Below are 20,592 nucleotides of genomic sequence, written 5' to 3' on the forward strand. Positions count from 1 at the left end.
GGCGACCTTCCGCCGAGAGAGCGTCTGTAAAACTGTTCCCGTTCTCCGTGTTGGCTTTATGCGCGTGACTCGAGCAAACATAGGTCTGGACAAACATCCCGCTGCTGGTGTCAACATTACATCATCCGTCAGCCGATAACAAAGCTCAAAAGTCCAGTAACCTCACTTAAACGTCGGTAATACTCGTAAACATGCAGGTAGCGCGTGGTATTATTTGTTCTTAATGTTATGTGATTGATGCTAAGTCTCTAACTCTCACAGTCGTTTCTAGGATTGAGGTGTCGAACTATTGAGGTTTCCAAGCATCTGCACTATTATTTAAGTATTATTTAAGTAATTTGTCAAGAAGTACAAAAAAGACGCAGATAACTGTAGGTAAATAGATTTTACCACATCAGTTTAATTAGATCCATTACCACAAAGCACACTAGACCATGTAATTTACTACAGCTACTGAGGTCTAGTTTAGCTTTGAGGTCCATTATCACAAAGCACATCATGTAGGTATATTGGTTAGTATCCTGGCTATGTTCCAGAAGGAACTCTGCCGACAATTTTCAGCACTGCAGCTAGTTTGGATTCATGCCTCAAGCTACAAAATCATAAACGACCGCACGATGGCCGTGACCGGGCACTAACCTTACAGGTGACGACAGGTGTGTCCAAATATAACGTCAATACAGGAACGTCACGTGGCGACAGTTCGTCACGGCCAGGTAAACACAACGGCAAACAAAATGCCAGCAGTGAAACCCTGTCATATACCTAATGTTTATTGAAAGTTTATTGAAAGTTTATTGCAAATACATGCCCGAGGGCTAATTGCAGTTACAAACTAGAAAGGCCAATATTTGCTTTGGAGCAAATACAGCGATGGGTTCACCACATTTTACGACATGGCAGGGAAAGAATGAGAAACACAAGGGAAAACAGTGATTTACATTGATATAACTATAATATGAAGTAAAATACAACTAAAACAACAGTTGGATAGCTATTCCCTACTTTATTGGTTAGGATTTTTAATTGCATAATGCAAACTGTTGATTTTCAAAATAAAAAAAAAACGTCCATGCCCCGCATTCCAATGCTGGAGCAGGAAAGCTTGAAATACCTACCAAAACACTTGAATACAGACATACTGTCAGTATGGAAATGCTCTGTGCAGGTGTTAATCAAGTTAAATCCCAACAGCCAATCAGCAAGAAATGCTCTGTGCAGGTGGAAATGCTCTGTGCAGGTGTTGATCAAGTTAAATCCCAACAGCCAATCAGCAAGAAGAATAGAGGAAAGCTGCATGCCTATTGGTTGATGCCCTGCATTCCATTGTGATGACTCATGCCCAAACGTGGTAAACAAGGCACACTAACACAGTAATACATTTGCTATAACACAGCCAAAAAAACTCAAATAAAACCATTCTAAAAGCCTGTATCACAATAATTTAAAAAACGCCTAGGGGTATTTACCCACTCTACCTCTATACGAAATTACAGGTAATTTCGCCCAAAAATGAAGGAGTTGAATCAATTTAAAGAAGTGGCAGGAGAAGAAGAAGGAGGAGAAGAAACATCAGAAAAAGCAATATGGGTTCACCACCACTTCGTGGTGTGGTGAACCCATAAATAACAAAAGGAAAAAAGAATAACATACCAGTAACATACAATGGTATGTTACTGGTATGTTATTTCCATCATATCTTACATAGAATACATGTATTAAGACCTTACAAAAGTCGCCGAACTTTTGTTGTGTCAATAAAGTTCAGTGTTTTACCTACACGCTCTGGTGTTGGAAAAGACCTGCTTCGTACCTCCTGGACACGAGAGCTGCACTGGTCATGAGAAAGTCTATTCTTTTCTAAAAAGGTTATTTTCCTCCAATAACGCAACAATCTGTCACTTAATTCATTCCGACGCCTTCTACAGGAATTCATTCTTTCGGAAGACCTACCATTTGTTATGCTTTTAGGTTTCTTCCTGTTTTACTTGTATGTCTGTAGTGTTTTTGTATTATTTTAATGATGTATTGTACATGTTATATGGTTTTTTTACCTGAAATAAAGAATGAATGAAAAGAATGAATGAAAGTCTGTAGAGTTACAGGTGAGGAAAGAGGAACGTAGCGTGGCCACAGTTTGTCACAGACAGGTATTACTAAACACAGCGGCAAACAAAATGCCGGCAGCAAAACCCCATCATATACTTAATGTTTAATATAATCCTTTATTGCAAGTTTATGCCCGAGGGCTAATTGCAAACAGACACTGACAATAACAATGAATATAGAATGTAGCGATTTAAAACTATATGCTAACATGGAATACTACGTATACGATCTACTTATTTAACTTCCTATCTCTACTTTAAAACTAATATAACGTTGTTTATTACTACTATCATATACGTATAACACATGTATTACCTACATTCTCAGTTGTGGGGAAGACTAGCTTCATACCTCCTGGACATGAGAGCTGCACTGGTCATGAGCAAGTCTGTAGAGTTACAGGTGAGGAACAGAGGAACGTAGCGTGGCGACAGTTTGTCACAGACAGGTATTACTAAACAAAATGTCGACAGCGAAACCCCATCATATACTTGATGTTTAACAGAGTTCTTTATTCCAAGTTCATGCCCGAGGGCTCATTGCAAACAGACATTACCAAGAACAATGAGTACAAAATGTAGTGATTTAAAACTAGATGCAAACATGAAGTACCACGTATACGATTTACTTATTTAACTTACTAGTATCTCTACTTTAAAACTAATATAACGTTGTTTAATACTACTATCATATACGTAGAGCACATGTATTACCTACATGCTCAGTTGTGGGAAAGACCTGACTTGTACCTCCTGGACATGAGAGCTGCACTGGTCATGAGCAAGTCTGTAGAGTTACAGGTGAGGAAAGAGGAACGTAGCGTGGCGACAGTTTGTCACAGACAGGTATTACTAAACACAGCGGCAAACAAAATGCCAGCAGCAAAACCCCATCATATACTTAATGTTTAATAGAGTTCTTTATTGCAAGTTCATGCCCGAGGGCTAAATGCAAACACACGCAGACACTGCCGAGAACGATGAGTACAGAATGTAGTGATTTAAAACTAAACGCTAACATGGAGTACTACGTATACGATCTACTTGTTTAACTTACTATCTCTACTTTAAAACTAATATAACGTTGTTTAATACTACCATCATATCTAACATAGAATACATGTATTACCTACATGCTCGGTTGTGGGAAAGACTAGCTTCGTACCTAGATATGAGAGCTGCACTGGTCATGAGCAAGTCTGTGATAGGTGAGGAATAGGGGAACGTAACGTGGCGACAGTTTTTTTTTATTCATCAAAAACATCAAACATAACAAGGACAGTGTAGGGCTGCACTAAAGACAACTTATATTAACAGTGCCACACAACAAAAAACATTTAACGTTTAAATACACAAAGTTGACATTCCAGTGCGCCGACAGTTTGTCACAGACAGGTATTACTGAACACAGCGGCAAACAAAATGCCGACAGCGAAGTCACATCGCCAGTTGTACGGGCCCGGAGAAAGCTGGGGAAACGTGTGGACAAAGTTGACATACCAGTGCGCCGACAGTTTGTCACAGACTGGTTTTACTAAATATAGCGGCAAACAAAATGCCGACGGCGAAGCCACATCGCCAGTTGTACGGACCCGGAGAAAGCCGGGGAAACGTGTGGACAAAGTTGACGAACCAGTACGCCGACAGTTCGTCACAGACAGGTTTTACTAAACACACCGCCAAAAAAAATGCCGACGGCGAAGTCACATCGCCAGTTGTACGGGCCCGGAGAAAGCCGGGGAAACGTGTAGATGTGGGGACCCGGATGTGGGTCTGGTTAAACAGCTGTGCCTCGTGCACACGTGACCTGTCGGTCTCTTCTGGCAACGGCTTTCAGGTCGGTTAGCCTCTAACCAGGCCTGCCTGAGGGGGTATGGATGGTAGAATATGGGCAAAGAAAGTAGCCTTCACCAGGCCTGCCTAAGTCTAATGGGTTATGGATAGTAAAATAGCAGCAAAAATAGTAACCTCCTTCAGGCCTGCCCAATGGGTTCTGGATAGTAGAATATTGGCAAAAATGGTAGCCTCCACCAAGCCTGACTAAGAGGTTATGGATTGTAGAATATCTGTAAAAATAGTAGCCTCCACCAGGCCTGCCTGATGATGTATGGAGGGTAGAATATTGGCAAAAATAATATCCTACGCCAGACCTTCCTAAGGGGTTATGGATAGTAGAACATCTGTAAAAATAATACTTTATAGCCTCCACCAGGCCTGCCTAAGGGGTTATGGATAGTAGAATATTGGCATAAATAGTAACCTCTATCCAGGCCTGGTTATATATTGCATTTATATAGGTTTTTGTACACGTGAGGTCACAAGTTAATAAACAGGGTCAGGCAACATTTGTGGGCAAAGGAAGGCAGATATTTTCCGAGTCACATTGACTAAGACATACTATGGTATAGGAAACCATGTAAACACCTATATATAAAGAAATGACAAGAAGCACATGGCTCTGCTATATTGTAGTTGTATCATTATTATTATATTATATTATTATATATATTCACAAGTAGCCGACTAGTCATACTCCAAAATTCAAATTTCTAGAATGACGAACGAATTGCTGGTGGCCCGACATAAATCATTATCATGTCTGTGATGTTAGAAAACTAAGTTTCAAAATGGTCAGTCCACCCGTTATTCTAGATTGTTGAGCAATACATTTAAGTAGTGAAACGATATCGCAAAACAGAGTAGAGATGTACCGTAGCATCTCCATAGTTAATTACTCATATTGAGTCGCGATTTGTAAAATATAATAACTAACGACTTTTCTCTAATTGTGAAGGGCATTTTTACATAATCGAATGATTTTCAGTACTATTGCTATATTGGGATGTGACATGTTGCCCCTGTAAATAACTTTCATCATCTTCAGTGACTGTTCGTAATACTTCATAGCTTTCCTCTGATCACCAAGTTCATTCCAACAGTTCTCAATGTTGTTTAGTGATGAAGCAATGTCGGGATGTGGCGTTGTTTCCCCATAGATAGCTTTCCTCATCTTCAGTGACTGTTCGTGATAACTGATAGCTTTCTTACGATCACCAAGGTGACTCCAACATGCCCCAATGTTGTTTAGTGGTCCAGCAATGTCAGGATGTGCCGTTGTTTTCCCATAGATAGCTTTCTTCATCTTCAGTGACTGTTCGTAATAACTGATAGCTTTCTTATGATCACCAAGGTGACTCCAACATGCCCCAATGTTGTTTAGTGATCCAGCAATGTCAGGATGTGGCGTTGTTTTGCCATAGACAGCTTTCCTCATCTTCAGTGACTGTTCGTGATAACTGATAGCTTTCCTCTGATCGCCAAGTTTATTCCAACACGCTCCAATGTTGTTTAGTGATGAAGCAATGTCTGCATGTGGCGTTGTTTTGCCATAAATAGCTTTCATCATCTTCAGTGACTGTTCGTGATAACTGATAGCTTTCCTCTGATCACCAAGCTCATTCCAACATGACCCAATGTTGTTTAGTGATCCAGCAATGTCGGGATGTGGCGTTGTTTCCCCATAGATAGCTTTCCTCGTCTTCAGTGACTGTTCGTAATAACTGATAGCTTTCTTATGATAACCAAGGTGACTCCAACATGCCCCAATGTTGTTTAGTGATCCAGCAATGTCAGGATGTGCCGTTCTTTCCCCATAGATAGCTTTCATCATCTTCAGTGACTGTTCGTAATAACTGATAGCTTTCCTCTGATCGCCAAGCTCATTCCAACATGCCCCAATGTTGTTCAGTGATGAAGCAATGTCGGGATGTGACGTTGTTCTCCCATAGATAGCTTTCCTCATCTTCAGTGACTGTTCGTGAAAACTGAGAGCTTTCCTCTGATCACCAAGTTTATTCCAACAGCTCGCAATGTTGTTTAGTGATGAAGCAATGTCTGCATGTGGCGTTGTTTTGCCATAGATAGCTTTCATCATCTTCAGTGACTGTTCGTGATAACTGATAGCTTTCCTCTGATCGCCAAGCTCATTCCAACATAACCCAAAGTTGTTAAGTGATGAAGCAATGTCAGGATGTGGCGTTGTTTTGCCATAGATAGCTTTCATCATCTTCAGTGACTGTTCGTGATAACTGATAGCTTTCCTCTGATCGCCAAGCTCATTCCAACATAACCCAAAGTTGTTTAGTGATAAGGCAATGTCAGGATGTGGCGTTGTTTCCCCATAGATAGCTTTCTTCATCTTCAGTGACTGTTCATAATAACTGATAGCTTTCCTCTGATCACCAAGCTCTCTCCAATAATTCCCAATGTTGTTCAGTGATCCAGCAATGTCAGGATGTGGCGTTGTTTCACCATAGATAGCTTTCATCATCTTTAGTGATTGTTCGTGAAAACTGATAGCTTTCCTCTGATCGCCAAGTTTATTCCAACACGCTCCAATGTTGTTTAGTGATGAAGCAATGTCAGGATGTGGCGTTGATTCACCATAGATAGCTTTCATCATCTTCAGTGACTGTTGGTAATAACTGATAGCTTTCCTCTGATCACCAAGGTTACTCCAACAGTTCCCAATGTTGATTAGTGATGTAGCAACGTCGGGATGTGGCTTTTTGTCGCCGTAGATAACTTTCGTCATCTTCAGTGACTGTTCGTGATAACTGATAGCTTTCCTCTGATCGCCAAGTTCATTCCAACATGCCCCAATGTTTCCAAGTAATGAGGCAAAGTTGGGATTCGTTTCCGTGCCTGTATAAACAGTATTTCCAACGCTAAGTCCCCGTTCGTAGTAGCTGATCGCTTTTGTATAGTTACCGCGAATGGCACAGACATGGCCTAATTCAAAAAGTATTTCGAACTGCTTTTTCTCGACACCGGCTGCCTCTTCCAGTGCTGCCTCCAAGTGACGTCTGGATGCGTCTAATTGCAACAGCTCTCGTGTTATTTTGCCCTTTGTTAGAGATGTGGTGTCAAAGATGGCTGTTGGGAACATCTGTGTCATTGGATTTTCCTTTGCGACTGTATCAACAATGCATCTTTTTAATGGAATGGCTGTATAGTAGTATCTGAACAGCATTTTAGAATCTGGTATGTAAAAAACTGACTCAACAATAGTGTCATCTACGTCATGTTTGTCCAGTTGGACTTTCATCTCCGTGAGAGGAGACAGTCTGTCCTTCTGTCTTCCGTTGGCAATGTACGTTCTTAACCGTAGCTCCGCTGAGATGCTGATCAGTACAGTCAAGTGGTGGGCATCTTCGTCACTGATCCGCTGTGTCTTGTGTAACTCTTCTATCATTCCCCACACACTGGGGATCGTGATACCGCGGCAAATACTCAACACATCAACGGCCACGCTGGGAAAACGGTAGATTTCCTTCTTCACGTCCAGAAGTTGCGCCGTCGGTTCAGCATTTACTATTTGCTGAATATGTCCCCCTAGCATTAGTATTGCTGACAACCGTGACAGAACAGGGGAACGATCTACACTTTTGTTGACTCTGTCCATATATTCATCCACCAAAGACTCGTCTCCTGTTAAGTAGGTCACCCGTCTGAGGATGTCTGACAGGTGATAGCCTTCCGCCAGGGCGATGTGCAGACGCTGATATTCGGCCAACTTGGCAGGAGTCTGGATGAGACTAACGGGAGGTTTGCTTTTCGTTTGGTCTCTTCCAAACGGAGTCTTAGAAGCCCATGGCATGAAGCCGTCGAAGGCGAAGCCGCGAGGTGTGACAGAGTCGTAGAACCAGTTTTTCTCTGGGTCTTCTGAGAGAAAGTCGTTGAGTGACGGGATGGCCATGGCTGGGAGGATGGTTTCCCCAAGGTTGATGACTTTGAGATGTAAGTAGTGTGTGAGATTTAGGAAGTACCTCCGTGTATCATCATCATCCTTCCCCTCCTCAATTAGAATGGCGAACTCCAGGTCGGAGTACGGCGTCACCAGTTCTGTGGCCTGTGACCCCAACCCGATGAAAGCGTACTTACAGGGAGGACGTCCGAGTTTGGCGATGCATTCATCTGTCAGTACTTGGATAAACTCTTGTCTTCCAAATGTGATGCCCTTGAACAAGTTCTTGATTGCTTCAGCTCGTTTGGTCTCCACCTCTCTCACGACGGGATCGTCTTCATCATACTGATAAGGGTTGTGTTCCTGATGAATTGCGTCGAGCTGAGATTTTGCACGGGCGCGCGAGTTGTCCAGTTCCTTTATATGATCTAACGCGCTGCTATACGGACTCGGTTCACAGTCAAGGTTACAGGTGTTTCTAAGAAACTGCCTTTCTGTTTCTTGCAGTTTTGTTACCATGTTTTGTTTGTCTCCATCTGTTCTGGCCATGGAAGCGTTATACAGAGCTGCCGCCTGTGTGAATTTCCTACCTTCTCCTGTCCGCTTTCCTCGCTCGACGTAGACGTCACCCAACCTGCACAGACAGTCGGCCTCTTTAGCCTTTATAGGTTTACTCCGATCTGTTGGTAGGAAGAAGAAACAAAAATTCAAACATTTATATTTAACTTAGTTCCAATGATAATATTTGTGTTCCAGCTGACGGTTTCACTGAAAAAACACTGGATTTTAAAAATTCAATTTTTAAATAATTATCAAATGAATGATCTTTGCAAAGCAAGTGTATTTTAGACCTTTCTTAAGAAATTGGATGGAAAGAAAGTATATGACAGACCGTGAACCAGCTTCAGGGCGGCTGCTAGGTTCTGCTCTGCTGCGTCCAGGTCTCCATTTCCCAAGTCACGGTCTGCCGTCTGGATGTACCTGTGGTAGGATCTGAACAACGAGACATATTTAAAAAAAACACGTACTTCACAAATGCAACAAATGCAGGTCAATGTGTTACACTAAAGCAGATTATCCAAGCAATCATAAGTATTGTTATGTTAACCTGTACAACCTGGTCTTTTTCTACAACGTAAAAGAATAGCGTTATACACAGTAGCATTTGATAACGTGTGTAAGGCATCTCAATTATACAACGTCTTTACCAAGTTTTATGTTATGCTTTATTCTAAAAAAATGATTGCTAGAATATTCACTAGATATATACATGTCAAAGAGTTACTTGGTATGGAAACAACGCTCAATACATATGACACGAAAACATCGCACTAACATGTCGTCGTCAACTTGACTAGTGGTTCTGTCGCTAGAGGGCGCAGCTGAGAAGGCAGAGGAGTGGCCCTTCCGTCCTCTCACGTCTTGTCCTTCCGTACGTGTTGACCTCTGCGAGAACCGATAGGAAGTATATTATGATGATCAGGTAATCATGTAATCCACAAATGAATTTTGACCAATAGTCTAAGGTAAACGACCTGACATTGACTTTTAAACCACCTTTTGTCATGCCTTGTCACCCCTTTGTGATAAATAGCCACTGACTAGTTGGACTGCCCTGGCTGTGAGGGTTAAAAGACAAAACTAATGATTCTGTACAAGTCAACCCATAATTTTGTTCAGGAAATTAAGCAATGAAGTGAATTAATCGATATAAGGAGTTGGTATTACTCTAGATCAAGCCAATAAATGAAAAACCACACGACCTGACATAACCCCTGCAAGGTGAAAGCAAACGTTTCTAGGAACTGAAGATAGCTTTGACATAAAAAAAAATCATGAAAACGTCTTGAACATTTTTGTTTTCAAAGATTCCGTACAGACCCCGCCCATACTTTTGTTCGGGGAATTCAGCAAGAAAGTTAGTATTATAAAACCCAAGCTGGTATCGTAGCGAAAAAGGCATCCGAGCTTAAACGACACGATAATCTGTTTCGCCTCAGGGGATCTTTGGAGATAAACAGACCGAGTTGAAACCCGTGATTCTAGTCAGCAATGGCGAGTTCCATAATGCTCAAGTCAACATACAAGTAGTTCACTCACCTTGTTTCTTGTTGTGGTGATATCTTGCCTGATTTTTGCGGTGTGCAGTAAGCGGTGAACAATGACAACTGTTCCATGAACGTTGTGACACCGCACCAGTGCCCTGTTGTACAGAGCAGTAGCTCTGGTCAAGTCTCTAGTGTCTCCAGTTTCTGTTCCTCTTTTCAGGTACACGTCACCCAGACTTTTGATTGCTTCTGTTTCTAACATGCTGTTGTCTTTTACAATCGCCTCTACCATCACCTGTGCGTATCCAACCAGCAAAGGGTCTGTGTTGCCTCCGGTAGCCCGTCTCTTGTCCGGGGCTTGAAACTTTGCCGCTACCTTGTCTTGTCTTGTTCAGGTACTGCACAACACCCCTAGATTGGGGTAAAGCGTGCAGGGGAGCTGCGCGATGCGTTATTGCTGCTTCCTCAGGTGTTGTAGTACTGCAGCGTTGAACTTCGTGGGTTCCGCAGTATCAGATATCTCTTGGGGCAAAATGTTCCAATCTCTGACAGTTTGTGGAAAATATGAATATTTGTAGCAGTCTTTGTGGAACGTTAGAGGTTTGTATGAGTTGGAGTTGAAGTGTCGCGATTGGCGCGGGATAGGTGTCAACAAGGTTTTGACCGGAAGGGCTGTTTTTGAGTGTCTTGCTTTCTGAAGTAATGTGAGTCTACTTGCTGTGCGTCTGTCCTTTAATGTGTCCCACCCTAAATCTGTGACCAATTTGGTAGTGCTGGCATAAGTATCATAGGTATTAGAAACAAATCTGGCCGCTCTTTTCTGGACCGATTCTAACTTGTGAATATGTTCCTTGTAGTACGGATCCCATGCAGCGCTAGCGTATTCAAGATGGGGTCTGACTAAACTAGTGTATGCATTCATCTTAACTGATTTAGGACAGCTATAGAGATTGCGTTTAATAAAACCTAGTGATTTATTTGCTTTGGAAGTAATATGATGGATGTGTTCAGTCCAAGAAAGTTTGTTGTTTAAGATAACCCCTAGGTACTTGTGATTATTAGCCTCAGCTAGTGTATGGCTCCCTAGTTTGTAGTCGAATACTTTAGTTTTGCGTTTATGGGTGTAGCGCATGACATAGCACTTATCAGGGTGTAGTTCCATTTGCCAATTGCACTGCCATGCGTCTAACGTGTTTATATCATCTTGTAGTAGGATATGGTCATTGTGGTTATTTATTTCTCTGTAAATGACACAGTCGTCGGCGAAAAGCCTGATGTTAGAGTTAAGGTTATCAGCCAGATCATTTATGTATACTAGGAACAATAAAGGCCCTAGTACGGTGCCTTGGGGTACTCCAGAAACTACTTCTGCCCAATCTGAATGTTCCCCCCCAACTACCACCCTTTGTTTACGTTTTTTAGGAAGTTAGAAATCCACTGGAGGAGTTTGCCTCGGATACCGTAATTATGTAGTTTTAAGAGAAGACGGTTATGGGTGCAGGTGTCGTCGTCTCCTTGTCTTCTGTTGGCTGTTCCTTACCCTGTGACGACACCCCTTGTAAAAGCCTCTCCGTGTAGTGGTAGCGGTGTTCTATACCATCTGCCTGTTCTTCATGGTAACACCGCACCATAGCAGTCAGATAAAGCGCCAAGGCTGTGTTGAACTTCCCCCACGTCCTTCCCGAGTCTTCCCTTCTCCACGTTCACGTCGCCCAGAGTTTTGAGCAGCTCCACTTCCGCCAGCCTGTCCGTGTCGGCCATGGCGTCCACCAGGGCACGGAGGTAGCCTGTCTCCGCCCGGGCTAGTCCGTACCTCCTGCCCTTCTCGTCCGCCTCACGGAGTTTCTCACACACCCGCAACATGGCGGACGCTTGCTACGCTAAGGATGTCTCTAAAACCCCTTGTCGTCACGGGCACAGCTTTCTGTATATTAATTGTTTGTGACTCACTTGAAGAACAGGTTTTACACGGCTTGCGTCAGCATTACGTCATCTGTCAGTTCAAGGGTCAAGGATTGAATGCACGGCACATCCACGCAGATACTCGCAGACATTTCATTTTATTGTTAAGTAACTTGCTTATTATCTACCTAAGACGTACGCCCAGGCCTTTGACTGTTGTTCCAAATATTACAGATTTTGTCTGGCCGCCGCCATTGCAACTTTAGGTGATAGTCCATTGTCCTCTTTGATTTGATCTATAGCTATCTGTGTGGTGTGGTCTCCGGATCCCCCTTAGCCCCTAGGGAAGCCCTGGAGGCATACCATGTCCACATAGTCTATTGACAATGGCAACATGTCATGGTCCCCACTTGGTATGTGTATTCAGTATTAGCACGCAGACCAATGTACTTAGGTTGATGCCCTAACTTTAAAAGGTATACCATATATACAGTGTGGTCTGTTGGTCTGTGCTGGTGTTTGTGTACTGCTGGCTTTTAAATTCATAATCTGGTCACATACCCCTGACTTCATGCACTACAGCCGTCAACCCCGGTGACTTGGCCTGCCTGTGACTGGCTCGGACTGTTTCCCAACAAGACAAAACCACCGGGACGGGCTCATCTTCCAGGCGGCTGCAGTGCTTACAGTGGGCCGAGGGAGCTCGCCTGAAGCCCTGGGAGAGGCTGGTTACGAGGCTACTACTTTTATCGATAACTTCCTTAAACCTAAACGCAAATTAGCAGGCAGAATACTTACACCTGGGCTGGGATTAAAACCCGGAACTTCTGGTCTCCAAACGGGAGCCTTAACCACTAGACCAGCCTGAGGACGATGGCCTGTTATGCTTCATAAGTTAACCCTTTTATCCTTTTTTTAACCTTTAAGCGTGTATTTTGTAGATATGCGGTGCAAGAAATCACTAATGGTGCGCCATATGCGCTTCATTGTGAGAATTCCATCTAATAACAAAGTACAGGAATGGGTCAAGATAGTGACTTCTTGTCCATCATGTCCACTTTATTGCTTTGTGTCCGAAATCCCCCTCCAGCACAACTCATTGCAGAATCGGATCCTTATTCACTCTAACGTCCGTTCAAATGTCGGGGTTTCCGAACAACCGCACACGCAGGTTCTACACTATAAACATGTAACATGTCCCACAGCAGGTCGGTATAAACGGACGGAGACGGCTGGAAATGCAAGGGTTTAGCAGCCCGCTGTCTGCATTCACGTTTTGTGCTCGTGCGGGCACAGATTATGAACCGATGTCTGAGCAAATACAAATATTTTCCTCCCATCTCTTCTACATTATTTAACATCAGACGGACTATCTCACAGCTTGTGTACAATATTGTATGGATTGTGATCAGAGCTACGTCATTTTTTCCTCTTGAGATGCCTTCACATTGGTTTGGTCGATTTATTTATATAACACCCCGCAATTCAGACGTAAATTCGGGGGTTGTTCATGCGGAGATGGAAAAGCTGCATAAACCACCCACATAACTCAGGTCAGGTATTTTATCTACAAAACTACATGGGTCCCCTTTCTCTCCTAGAGATATTTGAAATGTCACTACCTACAAATAATTGACTTTTCTGTACATTCATATTAGACTTTTTTAAAATGGCGATTCCCAATAACTAACGGCTTAACTCTAATTACGGAGGGCACTTTTACATAATCGAATGTTTTTCAGTACCTTTGCTATGTTGGGATGTGACATGTTGTCCCCATATTTAACTTTCATCATAGCGACTGACTGTTCGTAATAACTAATGGCTTTACTGTGATCACCGAGTTTGTGCCAACAGTTCCCAATGTTGTTTAGTGATCCAGCAATGTCGGGATGTGGCGTTGTTTCGCCATAGATAGCTTTCATCATCTTCAATGACTGTTCGTGATAACTGATAGCTTTCCTCTGATCGCCAAGCTCATTCCAACAGTTCCCAATGTTGTTTAGTGATGAAGCAATGTCGGGATGTGGTGTTGTTTCGCTGTAGATAGCTTTCCTCATCTTCAGTGACTGTTCGTGAAAACTGATAGCTTTCCTCTGATGACCAAGGCCCTTCCAACAGTTCCCAATGTTGTTTAATGATGAAGCAATGTCGGGATGTGGCGTTGTTTCGCCATAGATAGCTCTCCTCATCTTCAGTGACTGTTCGTAATATCTGATAGCTTTACTCTGATCGCCAAGGTCACCCCAACATGCCCCAATGTTGTTTAGTGATGAAGCAATGTCGGGATGTGGCGTTGTTTCCCCATAGATAGCTTTCATCATCTTCAGTGACTGTTCGTAATATCTGATAGCTTTACTCTGATCGCCAAGGTGACCCCAACATGCCCCAATGTTGTTTAGTGATGAAGCAATGTCGGGATGTGGCGTTGTTTCGCCATAGAGGGCTTTCATCATCTTCAGTGACTGTTCGTAATATCTGATAGCTTTACTCTGATCGCCAAGGTCACCCCAACATGCCCCAATGTTGTTTAGTGATGAAGCAATGTAGGGATGTGGCGTTGTTTCGCCATAGAGGGCTTTCATCTTCTTCAGTGACTGTTCGTAATAACTTAGAGCTTTTCTTTGATCGCCAAGGTCACTCCAACATGCCCCAATGTTTCCAAGTAACGAGGCAAATGTGGGTCCATCAATATTTTTTCCAATGCTAAGTGCCCGTTCGTAAAAGCTCTTCGCTATCTCATAGTCACCGCGGCTGTAAGAGGCATTGCCTAATTCATAAAGTATTTCGAACTGTTGTTTCTCGTCACCACCCGTCTCTTTCAGTGCTGCCTCCAAGTGACGTATAGATGCGTCTAACTGCAACAACCGTCGTGTTATTCTGCCCTTTGTTAGAGATGAGGTGTCAAAGATTCGTGTTGGGAATATCGTTGTCGTCAGATTTTTCGCTGCAACTGCATCCACAATGCATCGTTTTAACGGAATGGCTGTATAGTAGTACCTAAAAAGCATTTTTGAGTCTGGTATGTAGAAAACTGATTTAACTAAAGTGTCATCTACGTCATATTTGTCCAGTTGGACTTTCATCTCCGTGAGAGGAGACAGTCTGTCCTTCTGTCCTCCGTTGGCAATGTACGTTCTTAACCGTAGCTCTGCTGAGATGCTGATCAGTACAGTCAAGTGGTGGGCATCTTCGTCACTGATCCGCTGTGTCTTGTGTAACTCTTCTATCATTCCCCACACACTGGGGATTGTGATACCGCAGCAAATACTCAACACATCAACGGCCACGCTGGGAAAACGGTAGATTTCTTTCTTCACATCCAGAAGTTGTGCCGTCGGTACAACATTTTCTATTTCGCGAATGTTATCCTTTTCCTTCAGTATTCGCATTGCTAAGAACCGTGACAGAACAGGAGAATGGTCTACGCTTTTGTTGACTCTGTCCGTATAATCATCCACCAAATGCTTGTCTCCTGCTAAGTAGGTCACCCGTCTGAGGATGTCTGACAGGTGATAGCCTTCCGCCAGGGCGATGTGCAGATGCTGATATTTGGCCAACTTGGCCGGAGTCTGGATGAGACTAACGGGAGGTTTGCTTTTGGTTTTGTCTCTTCCAAACGGAGTCTTAGACGCCCATGGCATGAATCCGTCGAAGGCGAAGCCGCGAGGTGTGACGGAGTCGAAGAACCAGTCTTTCTCTGGGTCTTCTGAGAGAAAGTCGTTGAGTGACGGGATGGCCATGGCTGGGAGGATGGTTTCCCCAAGGTTGATGACTTTTAGATGTAAGTAGTGTGTGAGATTTAGGAAGTACGTCCGTGTATCATCATCATCCTTCCCCTCCTCAATCAGAATGGCGAACTCCAGGTCGGAGTACGGCGTCACCAGTTCTGTGGCCTGTGACCCCAACCCGGTGAAAGCGTACTTACAGGGAGGAGGTCCGAGTTTGGCGATGCATTCATCTGTCAGTACTTGGATAAACTCTCGTCTTTCAACTGTGATGCTCTTGAACAAGTTCTTGATTGCTTCAGCTCGTTTGATCTCTACCTCTCTCACGACGGGATCGTCTTCATCATACTGATAAGGGTTGTGCTCCTGATGAATTACTTCGAGCTGAGATTTTGCACGGGCGCGCGAGTTGTCCAGTTCCTTTCTGTGATCTAACGCGCTGCTATACGGACACGGTTCACTGTCAAGGTTACAGGTGTTTCTAAGAAACTGCCTTTCTGTTTCTTGCAGTTTTGTTACCATGTTTTGTTTGTCTCCATGTGTTCTGGCCATGGAGGCGTTATACAGAGCTGCCGCCTGTGTGAATTTCCTACCTTCTCCTGTCCGCTTACCTCGCTCGACGTAGACGTCACCCAACCTGCACAGACAGTCGGCTTCTTTGGCCTTGTTGGGTTTACTTGGGTCTGTAGGTGGGAAGAGGAAATAAATTGAGAAATTATTGAGATTGATCATTAATGGATGATATTTGTGTTTGAACGTGTGGAGATTCATACTCGGGTAAAAGTAAACTTGTTAATTGATAACTATGCAAGTATGAAAATTTGAATATTCTATTATAGAGGAAATTGTTTTGAAACTTTCTTGAATTTTAGACCTTTCATAATAAAATAAATGGAAAATGTATAACATACCGTGAACCAGCTTCAGGGCGGCTGCTAGGTTCTGCTCTGCTGCGTCCAGGTCTCCATTTCTCACGTGACGGTCTGCCGTCTGGATGTGCCTACGGTAGGATCTGAACAACGAATTATGTTTTGAAACAAAGGTTCTTTACAAAGTTGACAAATGCACCATGAACATCGTTGTATCAAGTTGTGTATGCAAAACATCTATTTATATAGCTACATAAATCCGTGCAACATACCCTATTGTAGCGACGTTATAGCATTTAATAGATATATTTCCTAACGTTGCCTAAATGATCTTCACCTAAACTTGATTTTACCAGGTTTAATAGTAGGCCATATTTCTTTTTAAAAATACTAGATGGTACCGTATTCATATCTATCATACTGTTGTTTGGATTTAAAACAACAATACTAATACACTAGACAAGGAAACATAGAGGCACTAACATGTCGTCGTTAACTTGACTGGTAGTGCAGTCGCTAGAGGGTGCAGCTGAGGAGGTTGGGAATTGGCCCTTCCGTCCTCTCACGTCCTGTTGCTTTTGCTTACGTGTTGCCCTCTGCGAGAACCAACAAGAGGTCAATAATTAACAGGTGAGCAACCAAACATTTGAAGGACGCGACGTGATTCGTTGATACGTGATTGATGCGCAATTGTCAAAGGTTGTGGTCCGTAGAAGGTCACTATGTTGCATATGTGTTGAACCCGGTAAGAAGTCATAAATGGCTAACAGACTGAGTGTTTGTTTAAAAGAACGTTGAAGAATGGTCTAACTGGAATGCTGACGTTTGGCACAATTGACTACAATGACGTAATAGGGCAAATATTTTTCATTTGCCAAAACCTACGTTTACCCACAGGCCAAAAGGGTTAGTATTCATAGCTTTTTGACCGATTTTGTCCTCAAAGATACTGAACTAGAAATCTAACGTTTGCAAAGCAAATCAACAATGTTTACCTTTGCATATGGTCTGCTCTGTTAATTCTTACTCAAACACATTCATATACTAGTATATGGTGACACGGAGTGTATTGCAACATGATGTAAGCCAACAAATGTACCATGGTGACAGACGTCACGTGACCTTTGGTGTTTCAAACGGAAGAGAAAACAGGGCAAAAACAATATATTTTCCTTCGGTAAACATACCTAAATTACCTCAAATAATAAATTTATTTGCTGAAGTAGGAAGTAACAACAAGGAGCATTTGTGATTGTGCTGAAGCTGATATCAGTCTGGAGAAAAATATCTCTAACTCATCATGACACTACTCATGTACCGTGATTCCCCAAGAGCTAATTAATTCTCTCACCTTATTTCTCGTTGTGGTGACATCTTGTCTGATTTTTGCAGTGTGCAGTAAGCGGTGAACAATGACAATTGTTCCATGAACGCTGTGACACCGCGCCAGTGCCCTGTTGTACAGAGCAGTAGCTCTGCTCAAGTTTCTAGTGTCTCCAGTTTCTGTTCCTCTTTTCAGGTACGCGTCACCCAGACTATTGATCGCTTCAGTTTCTAACATGCTGTTGTCGTTTACTATCGCCTCTACCATCACCTGTGCGTATCCAACCAGCAAAGAGTCCGTGTTACCTCCGGTAGCCCGTCTCTTGTCCAGATCTTGAAACTTTCCCGCTACCTTTGCAGGTGTAGTCGTCTCCTTGTCTTCAGTTGGCTGTTCCTTACCCTGTGACGACAGCCCTTGTACAAGCCTCTCCGTGTAGTGGTAGCGGTGTTCTATACCATCTGCCTGTTCTTCATGGTAACACCGTACCATAGCAGCAATGTAAAGCGCCATGGCTGTGTTGAACCTCCCCACGTCCTTCCCGAGTCTTCCCTTCTCCACGTTCACGTCGCCCAGAGTTTTGAGCAGCTCCACTTCCGCCAGCCTGTCCGTGTCGGCCATGGCGTCCACCAGGGCACGGAGGTAGCCTGTCTCTGCCCGGGCTAGTCCGTACCTCCTGCCCTTCTCGTCCGCCTCACGGAGTTTCTCACACACCCGCAACATGGCGGACACTTGCTACGCTAAGAAATTGTCTCTAAAACCCCTTGTCTTCGCGGGCACAGTTCCCCTTCTCAGCTTGCCTGACTTGGACAGGCACATGTTTCACACTGCTTGTGTCAACATTACATCATCCGTCAATGCAGAGGTCAAAGGTAAAATACACAAAAGGTTCGGAAATACCCGTGTCCGTAAACATATCAGGTAACCTGCCTACCTGCAAAACACTTTAAGTGCCGGCGCCGGGGCCTCTTGCTTTCTTATCACAGTTTTCCAGGCAGTCTGATTCTTCGCTGCCACCACTGCGTCTCTAGGTGCTTAAAAAAGTCCAGTGTCTTCTTTGATTTTTATCTTTCCGCCATTTGAACTCTTTCAGGTGGTCTCGTGTTCGGGAAAGCCTGTTGGTACACCTTTATATACCATATCTGTACACCCAGAAATTACAGTATATTGGTGAGTGGCCCCAACTGGACACTCGAATTCCTACCTACCCAAAAAATATATTATAGTCTACTCAGGCGTATACATTGTACAGTCTGTTGGTGTATGGCTCTATGCTAATGTTTTCTACCCCTAATTATAACCTAGCACAAATGTCAACGTTTGAATTGTAGTGTCGTATATGGTGTCAGTGTTTTCTGTAACCCTAGTGACAAAGACAACATGTCACGGTCTGTAGCCTCTACCGCGGTTCCCACTTGGTATGTGTATTCACGCGGACCGCTGATTCTGTACTAAGGTCAATGCCCTGGTATGGTAACCCTACTTTAAACTTTTAACCTGATCACCAGCCTCTCCCAGGGCTTTATTGTAGCCGTACATGGTGTTAATTTTTGTAACCCTAGTGACAGTTACATGTCACGGTCTGTGGCCTTTACCGTACTTCCCACTTGGTGTATGTGTATTCACGCAGGCCACTGATTCTGTACTAAGGTCAATGCCCTCGTATGGCACCTCTACTTTTAAGTTTTAACCTGGTCACCAGCCTCTCTCAGGGCTTCATTGTAGCCGTACATGGTGTTAATATTTTGTGCGTCCCTAGTGACAGTTGCATGTAACGGATTAGTGGCCTCTACCACGGTTCCCACCCCATATGTGTATTTACGCGGATCGGTTATTCTCTACTAAGGTCAATGCCCTGGTGTGGTAACCCCACTTTAAAGTCCTAACCTGGTCACCAGCCTCTCCCAGGGCTTCATTGTAGCCGTACATGGTTTTAATTTTTTGTGAACCTTAGTAGTGAGAGGTACAAGTAACGGTCTTTAGTCTCTACCGTAATTGTCTTCGTCAGAAGGACTATGAAATTGTCTCGCCGGAGTGTGGGGAACTGCGGATTTTGCGATATAACTCTGGAAGGCATGATTCGACGTCCATGATTTTAGGCAGGCAGATTACCGCTGATAAGGCCAAAGTCAAGTACAAGTTTTGGCTTCGTGGGGGGTCCATGCGTCACGTAAGTGCACCTTTTGTGTTTGTGGCTTGTTAGCAAGATAACTCAAGTATTTGTAAAATGTTGATTATAATTCTTGGTGTGGTGCTTACTATTGTCGGGACCAAGGTTAAGTTCGTTACTGAGCTTCGTGGGGGGTTTCGTTGTGACTACAGGGGGCATTTTGTTAATTTTTCTTGTGAGCAGGATAACTTTTGTATGTGTGGATGGAAGTTAATGAAATTTGATAGGCATATTACTGTCGTGGTCTCCAAGATTGAGTTCAAAGATGAGAGTCGTGGAGGTCGTTATGTCCCCGTAATAGGACCTTTTGTGTTTAGAAATCCCCACCTACATCTGCTTGGAGACAGCCGACAGCTGGATATAGCGGGGAACCCCATAATAATGGATGGGATCAAATGACGTTACATTGAGGGATTGTACTATAACTTCAGCAGGGGGAGGATAGGTTGGACATATGTCAGGTTATTTTCTACGGCCACACCAAGTAATTGCTATGGATGACGTCCACTAGAGACCTCAAATCTAATTACCTTAAATTAAGGAAAGCGCGCAATAAAAACACGAAGGGCCGAAAAACGAGATGCCTAGATTTGGAATATACTAACTGTAGAAGTACAAATGTTAGGACACAAAGAACACAAGAAACAAGTCTTCTATTTGTCATAGAGACAAATTAACAAAACAGCAGTAGTCACCTGTT

The 20,592-nt window shown here is 43.3% G+C and overlaps 1 protein-coding gene across 1 annotated transcript in view; it reads right to left on the reverse strand.

The window, feature by feature from the left end:
* Positions 1-3,957: 3,957 nt before the first annotated feature.
* Positions 3,958-20,592, reverse strand: part of LOC109487245 — a 26,682-nt gene continuing 10,047 nt past the window's right edge. Inside the window, exons 7-13 of the mRNA XM_019791227.1 lie at positions 17,996-18,457; positions 9,955-10,197; positions 9,191-9,300; positions 8,747-8,847; positions 6,891-8,534; positions 5,046-5,444; positions 3,958-3,971 (exon numbers count right to left, since the gene is read on the reverse strand). Of these exons, the coding sequence (XP_019646786.1) occupies positions 3,958-3,971; positions 5,046-5,444; positions 6,891-8,534; positions 8,747-8,847; positions 9,191-9,300; positions 9,955-10,197; positions 17,996-18,457 (2,973 nt within the window). The remainder of the gene's footprint in view (positions 3,972-5,045; positions 5,445-6,890; positions 8,535-8,746; positions 8,848-9,190; positions 9,301-9,954; positions 10,198-17,995; positions 18,458-20,592) is intronic.

The sequence above is a fragment of the Branchiostoma belcheri genome, unplaced genomic scaffold (genome assembly GCF_001625305.1).
Source record: "Branchiostoma belcheri isolate BF01 breed outbred unplaced genomic scaffold, Haploidv18h27 scaffold87, whole genome shotgun sequence".
Lineage (NCBI taxonomy): Eukaryota > Metazoa > Chordata > Leptocardii > Amphioxiformes > Branchiostomatidae > Branchiostoma > Branchiostoma belcheri.